General features: G+C 41.2%; 1 protein-coding gene across 1 annotated transcript in view; it reads left to right on the top strand.

The window, feature by feature from the left end:
* The window catches only part of LOC124613792 (trypsin-1-like), a 137,075-nt gene that overhangs the window by 47,944 nt on the left and 69,439 nt on the right, over positions 1 to 19,692 (top strand). The window contains exon 3 of the mRNA XM_047142514.1: positions 10,445 to 10,509. Coding sequence (XP_046998470.1) covers positions 10,445 to 10,509 — 65 coding nt within the window. The remainder of the gene's footprint in view (positions 1 to 10,444; positions 10,510 to 19,692) is intronic.

Below are 19,692 nucleotides of genomic sequence, written 5' to 3'. Positions count from 1 at the left end.
GTTCCTATGTCCTTCATTGATCGTTCTGCTGGATTTACGCCAGGTTTGTACTTAGATATGTAGATGGGTTTTATTTTGTGTTGTTTTAACGTGTTCTGCCATTGCACTGATTTGTATTGTGGGCCATTATCCGAAATTATTCGTTCCACTCGACCTACTTGTCTGAGAAAATCTTGTGTAAATGCTTTACTTATAGTAAGACCTGTTGCCCGTTTTAATGGTGTCAAGGTAACATATTTAGAAGTAAGTTCCAAAACGACAAATATGAAAATATATCCATTTTTTGTGCGTGGGAGGGGCCCCATGAAATCTGTTGCAGCTATTTGGTTTAATCTTTTAGGGATTATTGGAAACATAGGTGGTTTGGTTTGGAAAGTGACGAGTTTAGCCCTCATACATTTTTGCATTTGACTAATACTGTTCTAATTCGTCTTTCCATATTAGGAAAATGGCTTGTTTGTTTTATTTTTAAAAAGCATTTCTTTGGTCCAAAGTGGCCATTACTTAAATGTGTATACCATATGTACTTATTAATTAGTTCATCTGGGATATAAATTAACCATTCATTCGTTGCAACATTTCGTCTAAAAAAATAAAACATTGTTTTTTACGAGATAGTGCTGTCGAATGTCTGGAAAATCCTTACTTCTCCACTTGTGTTTGATTCCTAGTATTTCGGGATCCTTGTCCTGTTCTTTGCCTATGTTTTTCAATGCTGTCGTAATGTAGTTTTCGAAAGGTACTTGTTTCATATAGTACATTGTAAACTGGTCTTCTGCTGCTCCCAAACCTATGTTATTGGATGCACCCTGTGGACATCGTGATAAAGCATCTGCTAATACATTCGCTGGTCCTGGTATGTGTGTAATAGTGAAGTCAAATTCTTGTAGTATTAACATCCATCTGGCTAACCTCCCATGAGTTAGTTTGGCGGATAACAGAAATTCTAATGCTTTGTGGTCAGTGTATACTTTTGTTTTTCTTCCGAATAGGAAGTATCGAAAACGTTGGAAGCCCCATACAATGGCCAATGCTTCCAGCTCCGTGACTGAATAGTATTTCTCGCTTTTTGTGAGTACCCGACTGGCAAATGCAATTGTTCTATATGATCTTAGCCCTGCCTGTTCGTGTTCTTGGAATAAAACAACTCCTAAACCTGTTTTCGCGCTATCAGTGGCCATACAAAAATTTTGTGTTAGATCAGGATGTGCTAAAATCGGTGCTGTTGTTAGTGCGTTTTTCACTTTTAAAAATTCTTCATTGGCTTGTTGATCCCGTACCCATGGCGTGTTTTTTCCAGTCAATGCACATAGGCGTGGTGTTGCGAGAGAGTCGATCCAAATAAATTTTTTATAGAATCCGGTGAGACCTAGAAATCCTCTGAGAGTTTTCTTATTATATGGAGTACAGAATTCTTTGATTGCCGTTAGTTTCTCTGGGTCGGGCATTACCCCTTTCTCTGAAATTATGTGTCCTAGAAATTTGACCTCTCGCTTTACAAATTTGGATTTTGTTATATTTACTGTGACCCCATGCTCTTTCATGATCTGTAAAAACTGATTTAATGTGTCGTTGTGATGTTCGCAAGAGGGTTCTGCTATAATCACATCATCAACATAACAAGTAATTTTTTGTAAAATTTCAGGACTGAGTACAGTATTAAATCCCCTAATAAACGCTGCTGATGATATGTTTAAACCAAATGGCAATCGTTTAACCTGGTAACATCTACCGAATACGATAAATGCTGTAAATTTTCTACATTCTGGGGCCAATTCTATTTGCCAGAAACTACTCCGTAAATCAATTGATGAAAATATCTTAGCACCGTGGAAGTTTTGTATCAATTCCTCTAATTTTTCTGGGCGATCTGTCTCAGTGATTATGATTGTGTTGATCTGTCTGGAATCAAGCACTAACCTGATGCTCCCATCTCGTTTTTGTACAATATGGAGCGGGCTGTTACATGTGGAGGTAGCTGGTTCAATAGTATCGTCATATAACATTTTAGATATCTCCTGGAATACTTTATTCCTGTAGCTTAATGAGATTGTATAGGGTGGCACTCTAAATGGTTTGTGCTGTTTTACTTCAGACTTGTATTGAAAGTGTTTAATACTGCCAGTCTTAGGTAAAAATACCTCTGCTTTATCTCGTAAAATACCCTCTAATTCTCTTTTACTGTGTTCTGAAATACCTTGAACTTCTTGCGATTTTTCGTCGATTTCTTTATGGACTTCTAACATGATTTGAGGCTATCCCCCCTTTTGTGCATACCATTCTAATTCTTCATCCTCTTTATCTCGCATCGTTCTTAATTGTTTGTTTATGACTGGTATTTCTTCTAATTTTAGCTTTTGCTCAAAGAGAAGTGTGACATTCCGGAATGTTACGCTACCTTTCCCCATATCTATTATCGCTCGTCTCTCATTTAAAAAATCTGCACCTATAATCAATCTACAGTTAGTGTAGGTATAATCACGAAGTTGGCTTCGATCTTTTGACCTTGACACGAAAGAGTTAACCTTGTTTGTCTCGTAACTTCCGCAGCATTGTTTCTAATAGGACCTCTTACTTTAATCTTACGTGTTTTCAGAACTGGCAATTCCTCATTGGCGTTACACTGCATGAATAAATTTTCTGAGATCGCAGTCAGTTCACTTTCGCTATCAATTACAATATTGACTGGGATATGCTTTACCATGGCCTTCAAAATTGGTTGAATTTGAAAGGGTTGGTTCTGTTCTTCTTCTTCTTGCATCAACGAATCCTCCACTGAATCATACATGAGTCTTTTTAGGAATTTCCCTTGTGAATTCGAACTTTCTGTAGGATAAGCTTCGACTGCTACTTCTCTCTCTTTTATTTCCTCTTCTCTATTTCTTCCTTCATTTACGCTTTCTTCAGCATCCTCTACTTTTTCCTCATCCTCGTCTACCTTCTCCTTCTTCGTCGCTACTTCCACATAATCGCATCTAAATGCTCTAATTATCGCTTCATAACTTCCTTCATTATATACGTTGGGTTGTGTGCCCACTCGTAACTTATTTTCAACTTCTGTCGACTGCGCATTATCCTCATTGAATTCGCTTTCCCTGGTTTCCATCTCAAATAGCTCTGCAATACTCATTACTTCGTCGTTTCCTCCTACATTCGTTGTGCATGCCTCTGGTAATTCATCTTCCTCGTCAGTATTCTCCCAATTAATTTCGTCCCAACAAGATATTGTTAAATGTGAATGTATGCTTTCCCGGCGTATACAGCTGACAAAGAGTTCTCGGGCTTCCAGCCGGGTGGCGGTGTCTACAAACTGCGACGTTTCGACGAGTGACAGGAGATGATGAGTATGTCACTCGTCGAAACGTCGCAGTTTGGAGACACCGCCACCCGGCTGGAAGCCCGACAACTCTTCGCCAAGATATTGTTATTTTCTTGTCTTCGTTTTCATCTGGTCCCTGCGGATTTGTTTCTTCCTTCTTCTCTTCTCGTGATAAGATTTCTACTTCTCTGTTCAAGGTGCTGCAATTGTTCTGGGTCGGTGCGTCATTCTCTTTGGCATGGGCGCTTAGCTGTCAATTCGAACGTTTGTCGGGGTTTGGTGGTCTTACCTCCACCTCTTCTATCTGTATTCTCTTTTCTTGTTCAGCTTGTTGATAGTGGTTTCTTTGTTGACAATTTGTCGGTCTATTGGTTCTCCAGTACCCGTTCCGGTTGTCGTTATTCCCTCTGTAATAGTTGTTGCCGTTCCTGGGTGAATTATAGTTATTGCCATATTCTCTTCTAAATCCATAACCGGTTCTTTGTTGAAATCTATTGTCGTTTCTTGGTGCGAAGTTATCACATAGTTCGTAAGTATTGTTTCTTCGTACTGTGTCTTGAGGATTCCACTGCTTTTTGCTTTCGTTTTCACGTGCGCTTCGTCTTTTTCTTGCGTCATCTTCCGAAAATATGAACTCTAGTTCCCTTAGAATACCTTTAAATGCTTCGACGTCATTGCCTCCGCGACCTACTAATGATTGCTGGTATTTCAGTGGTAGCTTCATCGCGCATAATTTAATCAACTCTCCGTCACTATATGGTACATTTAAGCATTGATTTTTCTTTGCCATTAATTCGAAAAATTTCATGGGACTCTTCTCTCCTGAATTTTCAAAATATGGGTTCTGTAATAATTCGTACTTCACTCTGTTCTGTGCTTCGCTGGACCAGTATCGTCAGAGAAACCTCTCTCTGAAATCTTCGTACGATCGGCATGTCGCTGCAACATTCTGCATGGTTTCTGCGACTGTTCCTGACATGTGTGCACATATAAAATCTAATTTGTGTGCTAGCGTCCAGTGTTCTGGTAATCCTACTCGGAATTGATCAATAAAAGTTCGTGGATGTAATGAGTTTCCTTCTCGAAAGTGTTGAAATTTCCTGACTGTGAGGAAATGATCGTTGTCGTACTTCGTCATAGTTCCATATGAAATTCGCGATTCTTCGCCACTTTCGTTTCTGATCATTTCTCCCGTCGTTCTTTCCGGTTGTGGTAGATCCATTGGATATTGTCCACTGTAACTTTCGCCTACCCTTGCGTAGTATCGTTGGAGTGGTACGCAATAATTTTCTTCCATCGGTTGTGAACGTGTAGCTGAATGCATTGCACTGTACTCTTCGCCAGCTGGCTTTCCATTGTCACGTATGTTACTTTCCGCCTGTGATTGGAATCGCAAATGTGTAATACCTTCGTTAATTGCTTGTTTTTCCGGTGCTGTTACAGATACGGATGTGGTTGCAGACTCTGTGCTTGTTCGATCCTGTTCACTACGCTCTTCAATGGTTTGCAACAACTCTGTTCGCAATTTCTGAAATTGTCGCTTCGTTTGCGCTTCTATTTTGAGTATGCGGTTATCATATCTTTTCAGCGCTGCTTTTGTGATACGTTTGTGTAACACACAGTTTTCAACAACTTTACGCGCTGTATCGGCTGCTTGTCTAGTAATTACGTTTATCCGTTTCTCTAGTTTCTTGACTTCTCCCTGGGTGTTGTTACGAAATGTTTTGATCTCGTCCTGAGTGTCACTACGCAATGTTTGTACGTCCGCTTGTACCTTGTCAATGTCTGTTCTCAATTGATTGTGACCTGTTATTATGTTTCCTATCACTTCTCGAGATTCTTTTGCCTCGTCTTCAATATGACTTAGGTGTAACTGAAATTTTTTGTTTTGTTCTTTAATCTCACGCATTTGTCTCGTGGTTTCTGCAATTTGTTTCGTCGTTTCTGCATTTTGTTTCGTCATTTCTGCATTCTGAATTTTAATTTGTTTCGCAATTTCTTTATTTTTTCTTATGGTTTCCGTCATTAATTGTAATAATTCTGCCAGATTGGTGGGTTCTATTGCGTTTTCTTCCGACGTCCTACGCTCTGTGTTTTCGCCCAAGTGTTGGTTCGCAACCGATTGCATTGAACTGTGCTGTGACACGTTTCTGCTCGAATTCATTGTACTCTGTGGTGAGGGAGCTCTGATTACTTGTACTATGGGTTCTACGTATTCAAGACGCAAGTTAGAATACTCATCGACTGTTTCTCTACTTTCCTGCTCCTCTGTCGTATGCTGACCTAGGTTTTCTGTGCCTTGACGTGCATTATCCTCGTTATGGTGCGTTATATATCCTATTTCTCGCGACACTGCATCGTCTGTTGTACTGTCCTCTATTCTCTGTCCATTTTCATGCTGGGTCTCTACCTCAATTCGGTCAAGGTCTCGATCTGCCATTGCTAATCTTTCAGAATCCCTTATTTTCTGTTTTAAAAGCAATTCACGCGCCCTACTTTGAGTCAACATGCGCTCATACGATCTCACGCGTTTTATAAACTTTTTGTTCAAACGACTTGACACTACCAAGACTGACAATCCATTCAATTACTTGTTGGGTCAGAACCAACTTGTCAACGATGTATCCGCCACCTGTGCGCTTGCATTGGAGACAAAACTTAATACTAACAATTTTTAAAATTCATAACTTAATTATGCTATTTTCTCTGCTAGAATCTCTTATTATTGAATACTTTCTTACTATCTATCGCTGCAGCTACTGTTTTCGACTATGTATAACTTAAGGAAAAATTTTTTACTACGAAAATTTTTCAACAGGATATTTTTCTGACCTAGTTAGGCATGTGGTCGACCTTCAATCATGGTATTTTACCATCCTGGCAGGGTCGCCATTTTATAAACATTCTGCGTGGTGTCTGTTTGTTCTATATCGTGTCTCTCTACCAATTTCGCGCAACAACGCTCTGAGAGTGTTTTTTTTAGGGAATTGACTGGTTTGATCCTGAGACCTGTTGCTGGTAAGGAGACGCCAGACCACACATGACATATAGAATTCAGAAGAGTTCAGTGAGACTAGAGATGATATAACCAAATGATTTATGATTTCAGTGTCAGCTCCACTGCACTCCCTGTAAAAGAATCTTAATACTAACTAAATTTAGTGGAAGGGGTTCAAGGCTTTCCTATTTTTAGTTAGCTGGTAAAATAACGTCGAAAAAACAGTTGTTTACCATTGGAAATTTTATTCTACTCACAAAACATCGTTTATAAATTGCGCTATTGATAAAAGGAAATGTTTTAATACAGGATAGTAAAAACCAACTGCGTTTAACAAAAATGTGAACGAATATTCCCTGAATGGGTTTCCAAGCTCTGCAATGGATCGAAGGATGACCTATGCCATATCACATCTATAATCTAGGTTTAAATTAAGTTTCACAAGATAGAAAACTATCAAAATGGTCTACAGTGACCCTCAATTATCTTTAATTACTTATCTAACTTGTCGTAAATTACAGTGGCTGATGTGGCTTCTCAATAACTATATAACAGAAAAATCATCGAGTTTCACTTTTTACTTCAAGTGGCAAACGTGAACACCATGAGTTTTAATTGACGATCGACACTAGTATTACGTGAAAAGGGGATGTAACAGATGAGACTTCTGCAGTTCTGAGTGAAGCCTTATGCGCTCAAAAATGCGGTATCGCGTGCGTTCATTACCTTGTCGGTGTTCGTCAGGGGGCGACGGGCAGCACAGCTCCGTCCAGCTCGCCCTCTCGGAAGCAACTCAATTCTAACTTCTTCTTACTACAATTTACAAAAGTTGGTTTACAAAAAAACTGTCTGGCTGTGTTTTCATCTGACCAATCAGGGTCTCAATGTTAACCTTAAGCTCCGCCTACAAAAATTCTGTCTATCCAATGAGAAACGTTATACTTTTCGTGGTGGGGCAATGTTTTTAAAGTTTGCAACGTAACAGACGCGAAAAAGTCTCACGCTAAAACTTGCAGCTGGTGTGGTCCTTTTAGCGTTATCGTAAGATCTATACTGTTCTTCTGGAGGGCTCTATCTTTTAACATGGGCTGGGGGGTAGTCCTGACGTAACAGAGTCGCGAAAATGTCTCACGCTAAAACTTGCGGCTGGGGTGGCCCTCTTTGCGTTATCGTAAGATCTATACTATTCTTCTGGAGGGCTCTAGCTTTTAACATGGGCTGGGAGGTGGTCCTAACGTGTCATAGACGCGAAAAAGTCTCACGCAAAAACTTGCAGGTGGTGTAGTCGTAGCGGTTAGCTGGCGACGTGGGTGTCCGTCCCTTATCGTAGGGCCTTCTCGCTTAACACGGTTCTGCTCTCGGCTTCTGTTCTCGTTTCTCCCCTCGGAACTGCGTCTGTCTCACGGTGGGAAGGTATGACTTGCATTTAGGCATTCTTGTGTTAGTCTGTGGTATTCCATTTGTTCACTCGTTACTCGTATTACTTTGGTTAATTTAATGTCACGATTTATTCGGAGCTATGTGACATAGTACTGGATTTGCTTATCGTGTCAGGGTTTTCATGGAAGGTGTTGAATTTGCCTGACACCTTACAAGGTTTAAATAGTTCTAAGTTCTACGGGACTGATGACCTCAGATGTTAAGTCCCACAGTGCTCAGAGCCATTTGAACGCTCCCTAAAGATGGCCATACCTTCTGTGTTCTGACCAGTTACACTAGGCACCTTCTCATCACCTTTCGCATAGACTCTAGTCTGGACAGCGATAAGAACCTCCAGTCCGATAAGAATCTCCAGTTGGAATACAACGGTGTCGACAATAAAGTTAAAAACCGAACCCGGTTTACCGGTTAAGTGGATATGTGATACAGTAATGAAGTTGGTTTGTATGCATTTCTTTGCTAGATTGCCTACATTCGTCTTCATATTTTAGCATCTAACTAAAGTAATCAAGTATTTACTTATTTGTATGAGGAATTTACCTTATCCTCACGAACAAAGTACTTACTGACACTGCTTCTGAATGCTGTTGACTGGACTGAGAAATTAAATTTAATATTATAAATTTTTCTATCGAGTATTTAAGATATTCGTACTCTATGTTGTACATATTTTTCATAAACACCATTTTTTATCCCTGTAACGTAATGTATAATAATATCATATCTTTCCTCATAGGTTAAAAAATAAATAATCCTGTGGTATCCTATATTTATTTATTTATCTGTGGTAACGTGCCGGCCATGAACAAGGACCCTGCTGTGGCGGGGGTTTCTTGCGTGCCTCTGCGATACAGACATCCATATTTTAGATGCAGTCAAGCAGTAGACTTGTCAGTAATAATTGTGGGGACACTGTTCTGGCTGACTGACTGATCTGCCCTTGTGACATTAGCCAACATGGCCTTCTTGTTTTGGCAATGCGAACGGTTGAAAGCAAGGGGAAATTACGACCGTTATATTTTACGATGACATGCAACTCTACTGCATGGCTTAATGATGAACCGATCCTCAAAAATATTCCGTCATTCGTGTCTCTGGGTTGGGGCTACTCAGGAGGGTGTTGTTATCAGGAGGGGAAAAAAATCTGAGTTCTATGGGTCAGAGCGTCGAATGTTGTATTTTTTAATAGGACAGGTGGCATAAGGAACTTCAATAGCGAAATGGATAGGTTGAATTTAAATATAGGGGGAGTTACAGAAGCAAGTGGGCCCATAAGATACTTTGCAGCGACGGGCTGTAGATCTCGGGATATGGAGTAACACAAAACCAAATAGGGGTAATGCAGGAGTAGGTCTAATAATGAATAAGAAAACTGGAATGTGGGGAATCTACCATGATCAGCATAGAAATGAAGCCAATGCTTAACATAGGAGTACAAGTTTATATGATTACCAGTTTCCCAGATGGTGAAAAAACTGAAAGAATGTATGATGGGATGAAATAAATTATACAGATAGTTAACGGAGACGAAAATTTAATTGTAATGGGGAACTAGAGTTGGATAGGAGGAAGAGAACGATAAGAAAAGATAGTTAGAGAACGTGTAGTGAGAGAGACGCTTGAAAGAGGAAGCTGCCTGGTAGAATTTTGCACCGAACATAATTTAATCCTTGCTAATAATTGCAGCCATCTAATTTCCAAACTGTTATTTTATTGGCAACTAGTTTCGGCAATTACTACGCCATATTCAGGCCCCCTGACGTTTAGGAAGATTCCAACCTCGGTTCCGGTCAAAATAGGGGTCAGCATTCAGGAGGGCCTAAGATAACTTAGTAAACCGCCGTAACCGGTAGCCAAATAAAAAAACAGTTTGGAAATTAGACGGCTGAAAGAGGTTTGACTCGACTTTCTGTACCGAACAGCGGAGTCCAGCAACCATCTCTGAAACGATGGACATACAGAGAGTTGCTAATACTTTGTTTAAAAACCATAAATGAAGCCTGCATACGTGGAAGAGATCTGGAGACACCGGAAGGTTTCAAAGAGATTGCATGATATAAGAGATTTCGAAATCAAATTTTAAACTGCAAAATATTTCTAGAGACAGAGGTAGACTCTGACTATTATTTATTGGTTATGAACTGCAGATTAAAACTGAATAAATTACAGAAAGGTTGCAAACTAAGGAGACGGGAAATGGTTAAATTGAAAAAAATACCAGAAGTTGCTGAGAGATTCATGTGGAGCACTAGCCAACGGAATGATATAAACAGGGCTGAGGAGCGATCGGTTGATAGGCATCAAGGGATCGTCAGTTTGCTAATGGAAGAACAAGTTGTAAACATTGTAGAGAGAAAGACGAAGGCTGGGATTCAGTAAGGAGATTGAAATGGATGTTGGTTGCGGCTGTTATACGTGGATGAAGAGGCTTGCACAGAATACAGTAATGTGGAGAGTTGCATCAAATCAGTCTCCAGACTGAAGAGCACAACAACAACACGATGAATTTGCATTTTTTAAAAATAGCACTCAGTGCCCTACAACAGCTTTTGACTGCATCTGGCAAACGGCACTTGACCGTGCAGTACCTATTAGACAGAATCAAATTGTTGCTCATATTATTCAACATAGGAGAAAGGTACCTAAATGCAGCCTCTGTTATTTAGTGGAGTATTTCTTCTTTGCAGGAGCGGACGCAGCGCCTCGCATCGTGAATGGGACTGATGCGGATATCAAGGACTACCCATTCATGGTACGTACGTAACATCCAACAGAAACTGTTCTCTCAATTCCTCAGAAATCACTAGTGCACACTTCCCAAAATAAACGTGAACATCGTTCGTCATAATAATGTCTCAACTGAGTGTCGTCACATTCCTAGTTTTGGGTGAAAACTGCTATTTAGAAGACTGTGACAAATTAAACAGTTCGCCCAGTCAAGCTGTCACAACGGATACTTGAAAATCTTTCATCCTCATTTTTCTCCAGGATTAGGCTAGCAGACTGGTTTTGGTTTCGTGCATCACTCCCTTGCTTGTGTGGTTTTCCTAAGTTCCTTTTCATTGTGGTTAAATTATTTTAGATTGTCTACCATGTTGTATTCTTTCTACATGTTACAGCAAAAGTGGCTTCTTTACTAAGATTCCGGTTAGCATAGATTTCACAGTGCATTCCTTTCTTATGTCGCTATTTGTAACCTAAGAAGCTAAAACTCGTAATGATCCTTAGAAATATAGCTTGCATTTTATTCTTGTCAGCTTTGTTACTAGTTATCGTTTCAGAACCGAATAGCATTGTCAGGCCTTCAACAGTTTTGTAAAATTTTGTGTTGCATTGTTTCAAAATTTGCATTTTAAGATTATTATTATTATTCTGAAGATGGTCTGAAATTTTATTACTTTTTCAGTGATGTTTGTGTACCTACCATAATTAAAATCATATCCTGAATATATGACGTGTGAAACTTGTTCAAGGTGTGTATCACTACGATAATTTTTCACCTTAATGGTTTTCTGAAAAGACAATAATTCCACCATAGATTGTAATCATTTTTGAATTTGAATTTATTGGTCTTTAGCTTACACCACACAGCCATATCATACTTACATAAAAACACAGATATTGACAGACAGAACATACAAAGTTAGAGACCAATAGCGTATAACCATTGAACAATAAAAAGTTATAGAATACTTTTGTGCAGTCCCTTGACACTGATGTGTTGGTCTCAGGTGTGGATAGCAGCGGTGACAGTGAATCTGTACGTCGTATCGAAAATTCTGCAACCCTGTGCTGCTAACAAAGCTGTCACACAGGTTGGCAACAGACGATCCCGCTTCAAATTATCTTGTAAAAGGATTGTAGTAGTTCTATGTAGTGTGGGGCATCCAAAGAAAAAGTGATCTGCGTCATATTTTTCACAAGAGCGGAAAAGAGGTTCTGCGATGTGCAATCTGTAAAGTTGTTTACAGAAACTTTTGTAGTTAAATTTGAATCTAGCTATTAGAGAGGCGAGTGCCTCAGCCTTGAATTTTGGATCAGATTTCGCGGAATAGGGGAACAACGGATTAACTGTTGCGTGCTTCTTGCCTTTCTGTCTTTTCCGCCCATTCCATCCCATGCCAGTCGTCTATCTTGCGTCTGTGCAATATTTATGAGTAACCTTAGCTTAGGACTGCAGTCCAAGTGGTCTGTCCTGTCATAGTAGATTCTTTGGTTAAGGAGTCAACATCTTTGTTGCCAACGGTCTCACAGTGTGATTTTACCCAAGCGGAATTAACGGAATGGCCTTCATGCTGCATCGATCCAGCATTTCAGTAATCCTGTATAAAGTACGATTTTCAGTCAGACAGCTGCTAAAGCTTTTAAGTAGTGTTGGAGCAGAGAAAGAGTCACAGAGTAGGAAATACAGAGATGCTGTCATCTGATAGGCAGAAACGAAGTGCCTCTAGAATCGCAAGTTCCAAGGTGACGATACTTCCCCTTTCTGATAGTTTGAATTGTCCATACTTCTATTATCAGACTGCTTCCGACAGTCACTGGTTTTGGAGCCATGAGCCTAGACATATAAAGCCTCTTGATAGTGACTAAAAAATTGCGCCAGTCTTATTGTTAGTGTGTATCTCATGGTCAAAGTTAATGCCAGTTACTACGTTCACTTCACACAGTTTCAGTGGGAATGAGACGGTAAAACTGTTTAGTCTCTAATGATCTTCCTTGAAATTCCCTGAATAACTAAATACGCTTGGACTAGGAGAGGAGAGTTCTAGTGAGCCAGAAGCGTCCAGTTAAGCATGGTAAAGTTATGTTTGAGGCTACCGATTTCGGATTGTTGGGTTCATATTGATTGTTTGGAAGAATTTAGCACGGAGATATGGCCAACGTATGTGGACTGGAGCTTCACGTGTTTCAGCCAAGAGTGCGTTGGTAGATGTGGAACTTCTTGCTACCAAACAAGCTCTCATCGCTTTATATTGGCATTTATTAATTCTGCTGAGGTAACTATCAGGTGCAGACCCATAGCAGGATGAACCATCGTATTGTAAAGTGTTAGTGCTGTGCCAACATTCAAGCCCCACCCAAGTCCTATAATAAATTAAATCTCACATATTTCGTGTGTGCCTTCCAGGTTAGCTTATGGCCAATGAAGATTCCCAGGTATTTAACTACCATCTTCAATGGGAAGTATCGGGAGCCTGGTGCTATTACCACTGGCAAATTCGCTCTGAGCTTCGAAACCAATACTTAATTTCATTTAGCTGTCGATACATCCAGTCTGTTTCTTGTAAGCCACAGCTGGAGAACAAATATTGCAGTTGTCAGTTGTCACTTGTAGTCTTCTAGGGGTACACTTTCCACATAAATACATATATTGTCTGCACAACTGCAAAACTTTCACCTTCTCTGGGAATATACTGTGAAGGTCGATTGGAACAGAAGGTGTGCCAAAACAGATCCCTTTATCAACCCCACACTTGTACTTTTTGATATTATTGTACGTCCTTCATGCATGATCTGTAGCAACTGATCACAGGAAAAAGATTACAGGTGTGCTGCAGATGTGTAAGCTACATATTGCTCCTTTAGTACTGTGGTTAGCCCTGGAAGTATCACGATATTGTAAATTCTGCTTAGGTCCAGAAACAAAGCTAGTAAACACACATTTCAGATGAAGAAGAACTGTATGTTACTAACCAAGTGCATGAAAATTTCTTCATTACCTTTCCCTTTGCGGAAACCTACCCAATTATTAGGAAATAGACAATAGTAGTTGTACAGGTTTATATGTTATGGACCACTTTGTTTGCATCACGTGACATTGCTAATTGACCTCTCACTGATATCACAAGTCACGTCCTCTTATCCATGACGTCATCAAGCTCCGCCCCTTTCCCCATTTCCTCCTCTCCCTCTCTACCACCCTTTCACTCTACCTCCCTTCTCCCTCTCCAGTCAATCTCAGCGTAGTATTAAAATGAGGACGTAGTTTCAATAAATAAATAAATAAATAAATAAAAGAAGTTGAAAAATCGACAGAACCAGCCCAGTTGTGCTTTGTACCCCACACCCATTTCTTGTTCCCGTCCTACCCAGCCTGTCACCACATAGTATTAAAATTGGGCAGCCCAGTAAGAACAAAGAAATTAAAAAATAACTTCTTGCACATGATAGCCCTCTTACGAAGTAATCCAGTAACTGTGTGTAGTGACATCCCCAAATTAATTATTTACCACATCTATGATACTTTCTCAATATTAAAATGATCTTCCCAAGTCTAAAATATCTTCAGAAATATGTTAACATCTCAAAAAAGTGTTGACATTACAAGTTTGCACTAAAAAATAGATGTCGTACAACTAATCCGACCTGGCTTATTACGGCAATGTGTACACATTACTTAAAAGGAGGAGAAATGCGTACCATCACGTTTCCGACTTCGATAAAGGTCGGATTGTAGCCTATCGCGATTGCGGTTTATCATCTCAAACAAACAAACAGTCTGAGTTACTGGATGTGATTAACTAGGTCTAGTCTTGGTGTAAGTCTCAATACACCATCAAATTAAAAATTTGAGGCATTGACATGGGAAAGATAGTAGGTTAAAAGAAACCATTATCAGATATTTTATTGAAAAGGTAGTAAGACATGTCGCCAATGCCATAGAATTAGCAGAAAGTCAAAACTAAGAACAGATGTGTTCTTAAAACGATGCATGATGGCACTTTCAGTAACGTTACTTGAGCTGGCTTGGAGGAAGTCAACAAGCCATCGAGTTACCAATTTTACTCTGTGACCAACTGTTCATTACTGTACAGGAGTTGGGTCCCAGGGTTCACCTTTGCTGGCACTGTGATCCAAATATGAGTGATAAGTAAAAACACGTTTTCAGAAGTAACATTTGCCACTAAACAGGGTTCACATACACAGTGACAAGTATCAACAGATCTCGGTCATGTTTGTCCAGTGGTGTCAACCTAACTCTGGGGGGCGTTCACAAAAACACATGTATTGCATGTTACACAGCCTGCCCCAACGTTAACTCACCCACAACTGTCTGGAAGGATCTCTCAAAAATGTATTTGTAGACATGCCTCTCCCCATCAGTTAGGGGACGTGAGATCACCAAAACAAAGTATAAATATGTACTTCAAAATACAAGTATGCTGCCTAATGGTTAGCACTGTTTTATATTATATTAGTTTTACATGAAAGCTTTTATCCTGAGTAGCAACAATATTTGAGTCTTCTATTCCTTCCACAAATCGTTTTAGCCATCTTAGCCAAATAAAATAAATGTAATTTTTACAAAATTTGTAACTGTAAATTGATGTGCAAAATGTTGCAACCTTAAAGAAATTTTGTACCGAACCCAGAACTCGTCTTAGATTTAGCGACTATTTGCTGTTTCCGAAGTTATGGAGAATTTAATATTTTATTAATAATAATTCACCTGATGGAGTTTAGGTTGCAGTTCTGTTTTGTTGTTGTCTGGGATTGGTTCAATGAGCATTACTTTCAAAATCTGTCATTTAACTGAATTTTGATATTGCATCGTAACTTCTCTCGTTGACACTTGACAATTTTGCAATTAGCTAAAGGACTAGATGCCCCCTGAAATCTATTATCGTTATAGCGTCTTTGTCATTATCCTTTGAATTCTCAATTCAATATGGGATGTGAATTTAACTAGCTTCAACATTCGAAATGTCGAGTTCTTACTTGAAGCCTATTCATAGAATATAATATCAGAAGGATTTAATGGTGTCTATGGAATCACCAAAAGACTAGAAATGTAGTGCTGTTGTTAATAAAATGTTATGAAACACTTTACTTGGTATAATTAAATAATTCACACACTGGTGTAATATCAAGTAAAAGCATGGAAAACCTGTTAGACTCGAGCTACAGTATTATTTATGTAGGCTGATACTAACACGTATAAGTGCTTGTCTCTTTGTATATCCTTTAAAACTTAAATCTAATTAATATTGCTTGTGCAATAAAATTGTTTTAAAAAAATATTTTTGTAAGTTTAGGATATAATGCGTCAAATACAGACACATTTATATGTATGTATGAAAATTTGCATAGCTTTGATGTGGCCTCAGTACATAGCATGTACAATGTTATTGTACACTACTGGTCATTAAAATTGCTACACCACGAATATAACATGCTACAGACGCGAAATTTGACCGACAGGAAGAAGATGCTGTAATACGCAAATGTTTAGCTTTTCACAGCATTCACACAAGGTTGGCGCCGGTGGCAACACCTACAACGTGCTGACATGAGGAAAGTTTCCAACCGATTTCTCATACACAAACAGCAGTTGATCGGCGTTGCCCGGTGAAACGTTGTTGTGATGCCTCGTGTAAGGAGGAGAAATGCGTACTATCACGTTTCCGACTTCGATAAAGGTCAGATTGTAGCCTATCGCGATTGCGGTTTATCATATCACGACATTGCTGCTCGCGTTGGTCGAGATTCAATGACTGTTATCAGAATATGGAATCGGTGGGTTCAGGAGGGTAATACGGAACGCTATGCTGGATCCCAACGGTCTCGTATCACTAGCAGTCTAGATGACAGGCATCTTATCCGCGTGGCTGTAACGGATCGTGCAGCCACGTATCGATCCCTGAGTCAACATATGGGGACGTTTGCAAGACAACAACCATCTGCACGAACAGTTCGATGACGTTTGCAGCAGCATGGACTATCAGCTCGGAGACTATGGCTGTGGTTACCCTTGACGCTGCATCACAGACAGGAGCGCCTGCGATGGTGTACTCAACGACGAACCTGGGTGCACCAATGGCGAAACGTCATTTTTCCGGATGAATCCAGGCTCTGTTTACAGCATCATGATGGTCGCATCCGTGTTTGGCGACATCGCAGTGAACGCACATTGGAAGCGTGTATTCGTCATCGACATACTGGCGTATCACCCGGCATGATGGTATGGGGTGCCATTGATTATACGCCAGTCACAGAGGAGGGCGCCATAACAGCTTCAGCGACTCAACTCGAAGAGGGTGGAGGTCGTGACAAGCTTGACAATGTGCTGCTAAAACAACTACACTGTTGGCCATCCAAAATACCACACCAAGAAAGGCGGGAGGTGTCGCAACCGAATTGGGAGATGACACGTTGTTCAAAGATCGCATGATTGAAAATGCAGCCCCATGTGAAATGAGGAAGATGAAATCAGTATTGAGCGTTGGCGCAATTTCTACCACTGGTATGAGCCTCGGCATTGAATCGAAAAGGCTCTGGGTGAGTTGTTGGGGTGTATCAGTCCATGCTGCTTCCCCATTTTGCCAAAGTTGATGTGATGTAGCAGCGGATGGTGTATCCCAGGCCAGTTGTTCTGCAGTCATCGATCGGGCGTTTTCGACAGGCGAGAGATGGGGGAATAGGGGGTCAAGGTGGCAATGCAATTCATTGGGCTACGAAGGAGTCTTGAACATTGCGTGCCACCTGCGGAAGTGCATTGTCCTGTTGCAATGTGGACGTCGGCATGTTCCGAAGGTGTAGTGGGAGAACTGGCTCCAGCACTTCAGAGATATAATGCTGGCTGGGTAGTATACCGGCAATGTGTACTAGTGGAGCGCGCGAGTGGAATCCAATACTGCACCACACCATAAAACCGGATGCAGGGCCAGTATGGTCATGCATAAGGCAACAGCTTAACTGTCTCTCACCACGTTATCTCCAGACTCTAAATCGACCATCGTGGTGGGGCGGACAGTATCTTCGGTAAAAACAATGTCTTTCCATTCGGTTCTTCAGGTCCGTTGCTCATCGCACCATTTCCGGCGCAAACATACAGTGGCGTTGAGTCAATGGCAAACGCAGCAATGGACGCCTTGCGAACAGTCCATTCTGCAGCAGACGAAGTCAAATGGTACGCGCGGACACTACCTGCGCAACAGTTCGCATTTGTTGTGATATGGTTCGTGATGTGACAGAGCGAACCATCACTGCCCCTTGCACAACGTGCCTATCATTACGTGTAGTGGTGCAACGAGGTGAGTGCAATCGGTCCCGTCGGTCCACCGCTTCCTCCTACACCCATCGATTACAGATCTGCATCACAGTTGCTAGTTTCCGTCCGACACGATCACCGATTTCCCTGAAGGATAACCTGCAATTCCTATGGGCAACTAGCCTCTCTCGGTAGGACTCCGAAACGTGCTCGAAAGACGCTTGTTGCCTTCTACGAGGCATACTGAAGTTGGATATGCAAAACAACCGTACGAAAGAAGAATTCCAGTATGGCTGCTGGGACCGTCTGTTCTCCCTTTCCACAGAGCTTTGCAAGTGGCTCTAATGGCGCATGTGATGCACGACCGCTCTGAAATGCTAACCATGTGTCCCTGTAGACGCCGCAAACGCGTGCTGCATATTTCAACTGATCTGGAAGCTTTCTTCAGGGTGTCGCATTTTGGTGGCCAGCAGTGCGTTTACCGAGGTTCACCAAACACTGGCAGACCTCAACACCATCCTGTTGTCCAGCGTCTGCCATTCCGCGTGGAAACACGCAGAAGTGGTAGCCATCTCGAAGAGCAGCAATGATCCTCACTTGGCACAGAATTATCAGCTGATCGGTCTGCTTCCCTCCCCCTCAAAAGCATTGGAGAGGTTGCGATTCTTCAGTTTCTCCCGGCGTATTTCTTGCTCGAACAGTCCATAGGTGTACTGCCGGTCCATAGTGTCCAACGGGCACAATATTTCGGCGATCAGACATGTCGCCATAGTCAGGTGCGCTGACGAACTGAGCTCCTCAGGAGCTCCTCTGGAGCTCAGTTCATCAGCGCACCTGACGATGGCGACATGTCTGATCGCCGAAATATTATGCCCATTGGACACTATGGACCGGCAGTACACCCCTGGACTGATCGAGCATTGGAGAGGTTATTTGCCAAACGTCTCCTCCAACTGTTACTGCAGAAGGCCTCATCCTGGACGAAAACTTTTGCTTCTGGAGGTGCCAGTCCACATCTGATTAGCTACTGCAGTTGGTGTATCAGACGCTACGAGGCACGGAACGTCGCGAGTACCTAATGGCGGTCATGCTAGGCGTCTCCAGGACGTCTGATTCCGTATGGTACGACGGTCTCGCTTACTAACTTTTTGTGCACTGGGTATCGACGTCACACAGTCGCCTGCGTCACTCCCACCTCCCCAGAAGAACGTTCCACGTCCGCGCCGACGATAATAGGTCGACGGAGTGGTCCACATATGCAGGTGTATCACAAGGGTCGGCGCTCATCCCCTTGTTGTACTCCCTATACACATTCGAAGTTCTCAAGATGGCGCGCGTACTGCTGATCCTGAACGCCGATGACACGTCACTGTTCGCTCGCAGCGTGCGGGCTTCCAAATTATAAATCCGAGGTGATGGGGTGGCCCTCAACTACGTACCCTCCGACTCAGAATTGCAATATTAAAAGTTTTGGCTGGTTTCGTTGTCTAGGGGCTGGGATACGTAGTTGCCGCATTACAGGCCAAATACTGCTGAGTCTATAGTATACGATAAGAATACACACATGAATCGAATGGTCGAAGGTTTCTATCACTCGGCAATTGCGAATTATGAATGTAACATATAAATTTATAAATGAAGGATTGCAATTACATAAAATCTGCAGGTACTATCTTAATGGCTTTAAATGATGAGTACAATGGTAGAAGTACTTTTGAGAATGCGGTACATTTCTGCAAAACACTTATTGGAGTCGATGGTCCAGCAGTTAAATAAAATATAAGTTAAATAACAGGGAAACAATAGATTCCTACAGCAGGTAATTAGTTACGAACAACAACACAGCTCGCGAGATATTCACTTCTAAACGCACACTACGTCTTCACTGTAGAGGCCACGGAAATCTCATAAGTGCACAGGTCGGCACTCCAAAGTATTTCTATC

Source organism: Schistocerca americana, chromosome 4 (genome assembly GCF_021461395.2).
Source record: "Schistocerca americana isolate TAMUIC-IGC-003095 chromosome 4, iqSchAmer2.1, whole genome shotgun sequence".
NCBI classification, from domain to species: Eukaryota; Metazoa; Arthropoda; class Insecta; order Orthoptera; family Acrididae; genus Schistocerca; species Schistocerca americana.
The sequence above is the reverse complement of the archived record's forward strand: the minus strand, read 5'-3'. Positions and strand labels throughout refer to the sequence as shown.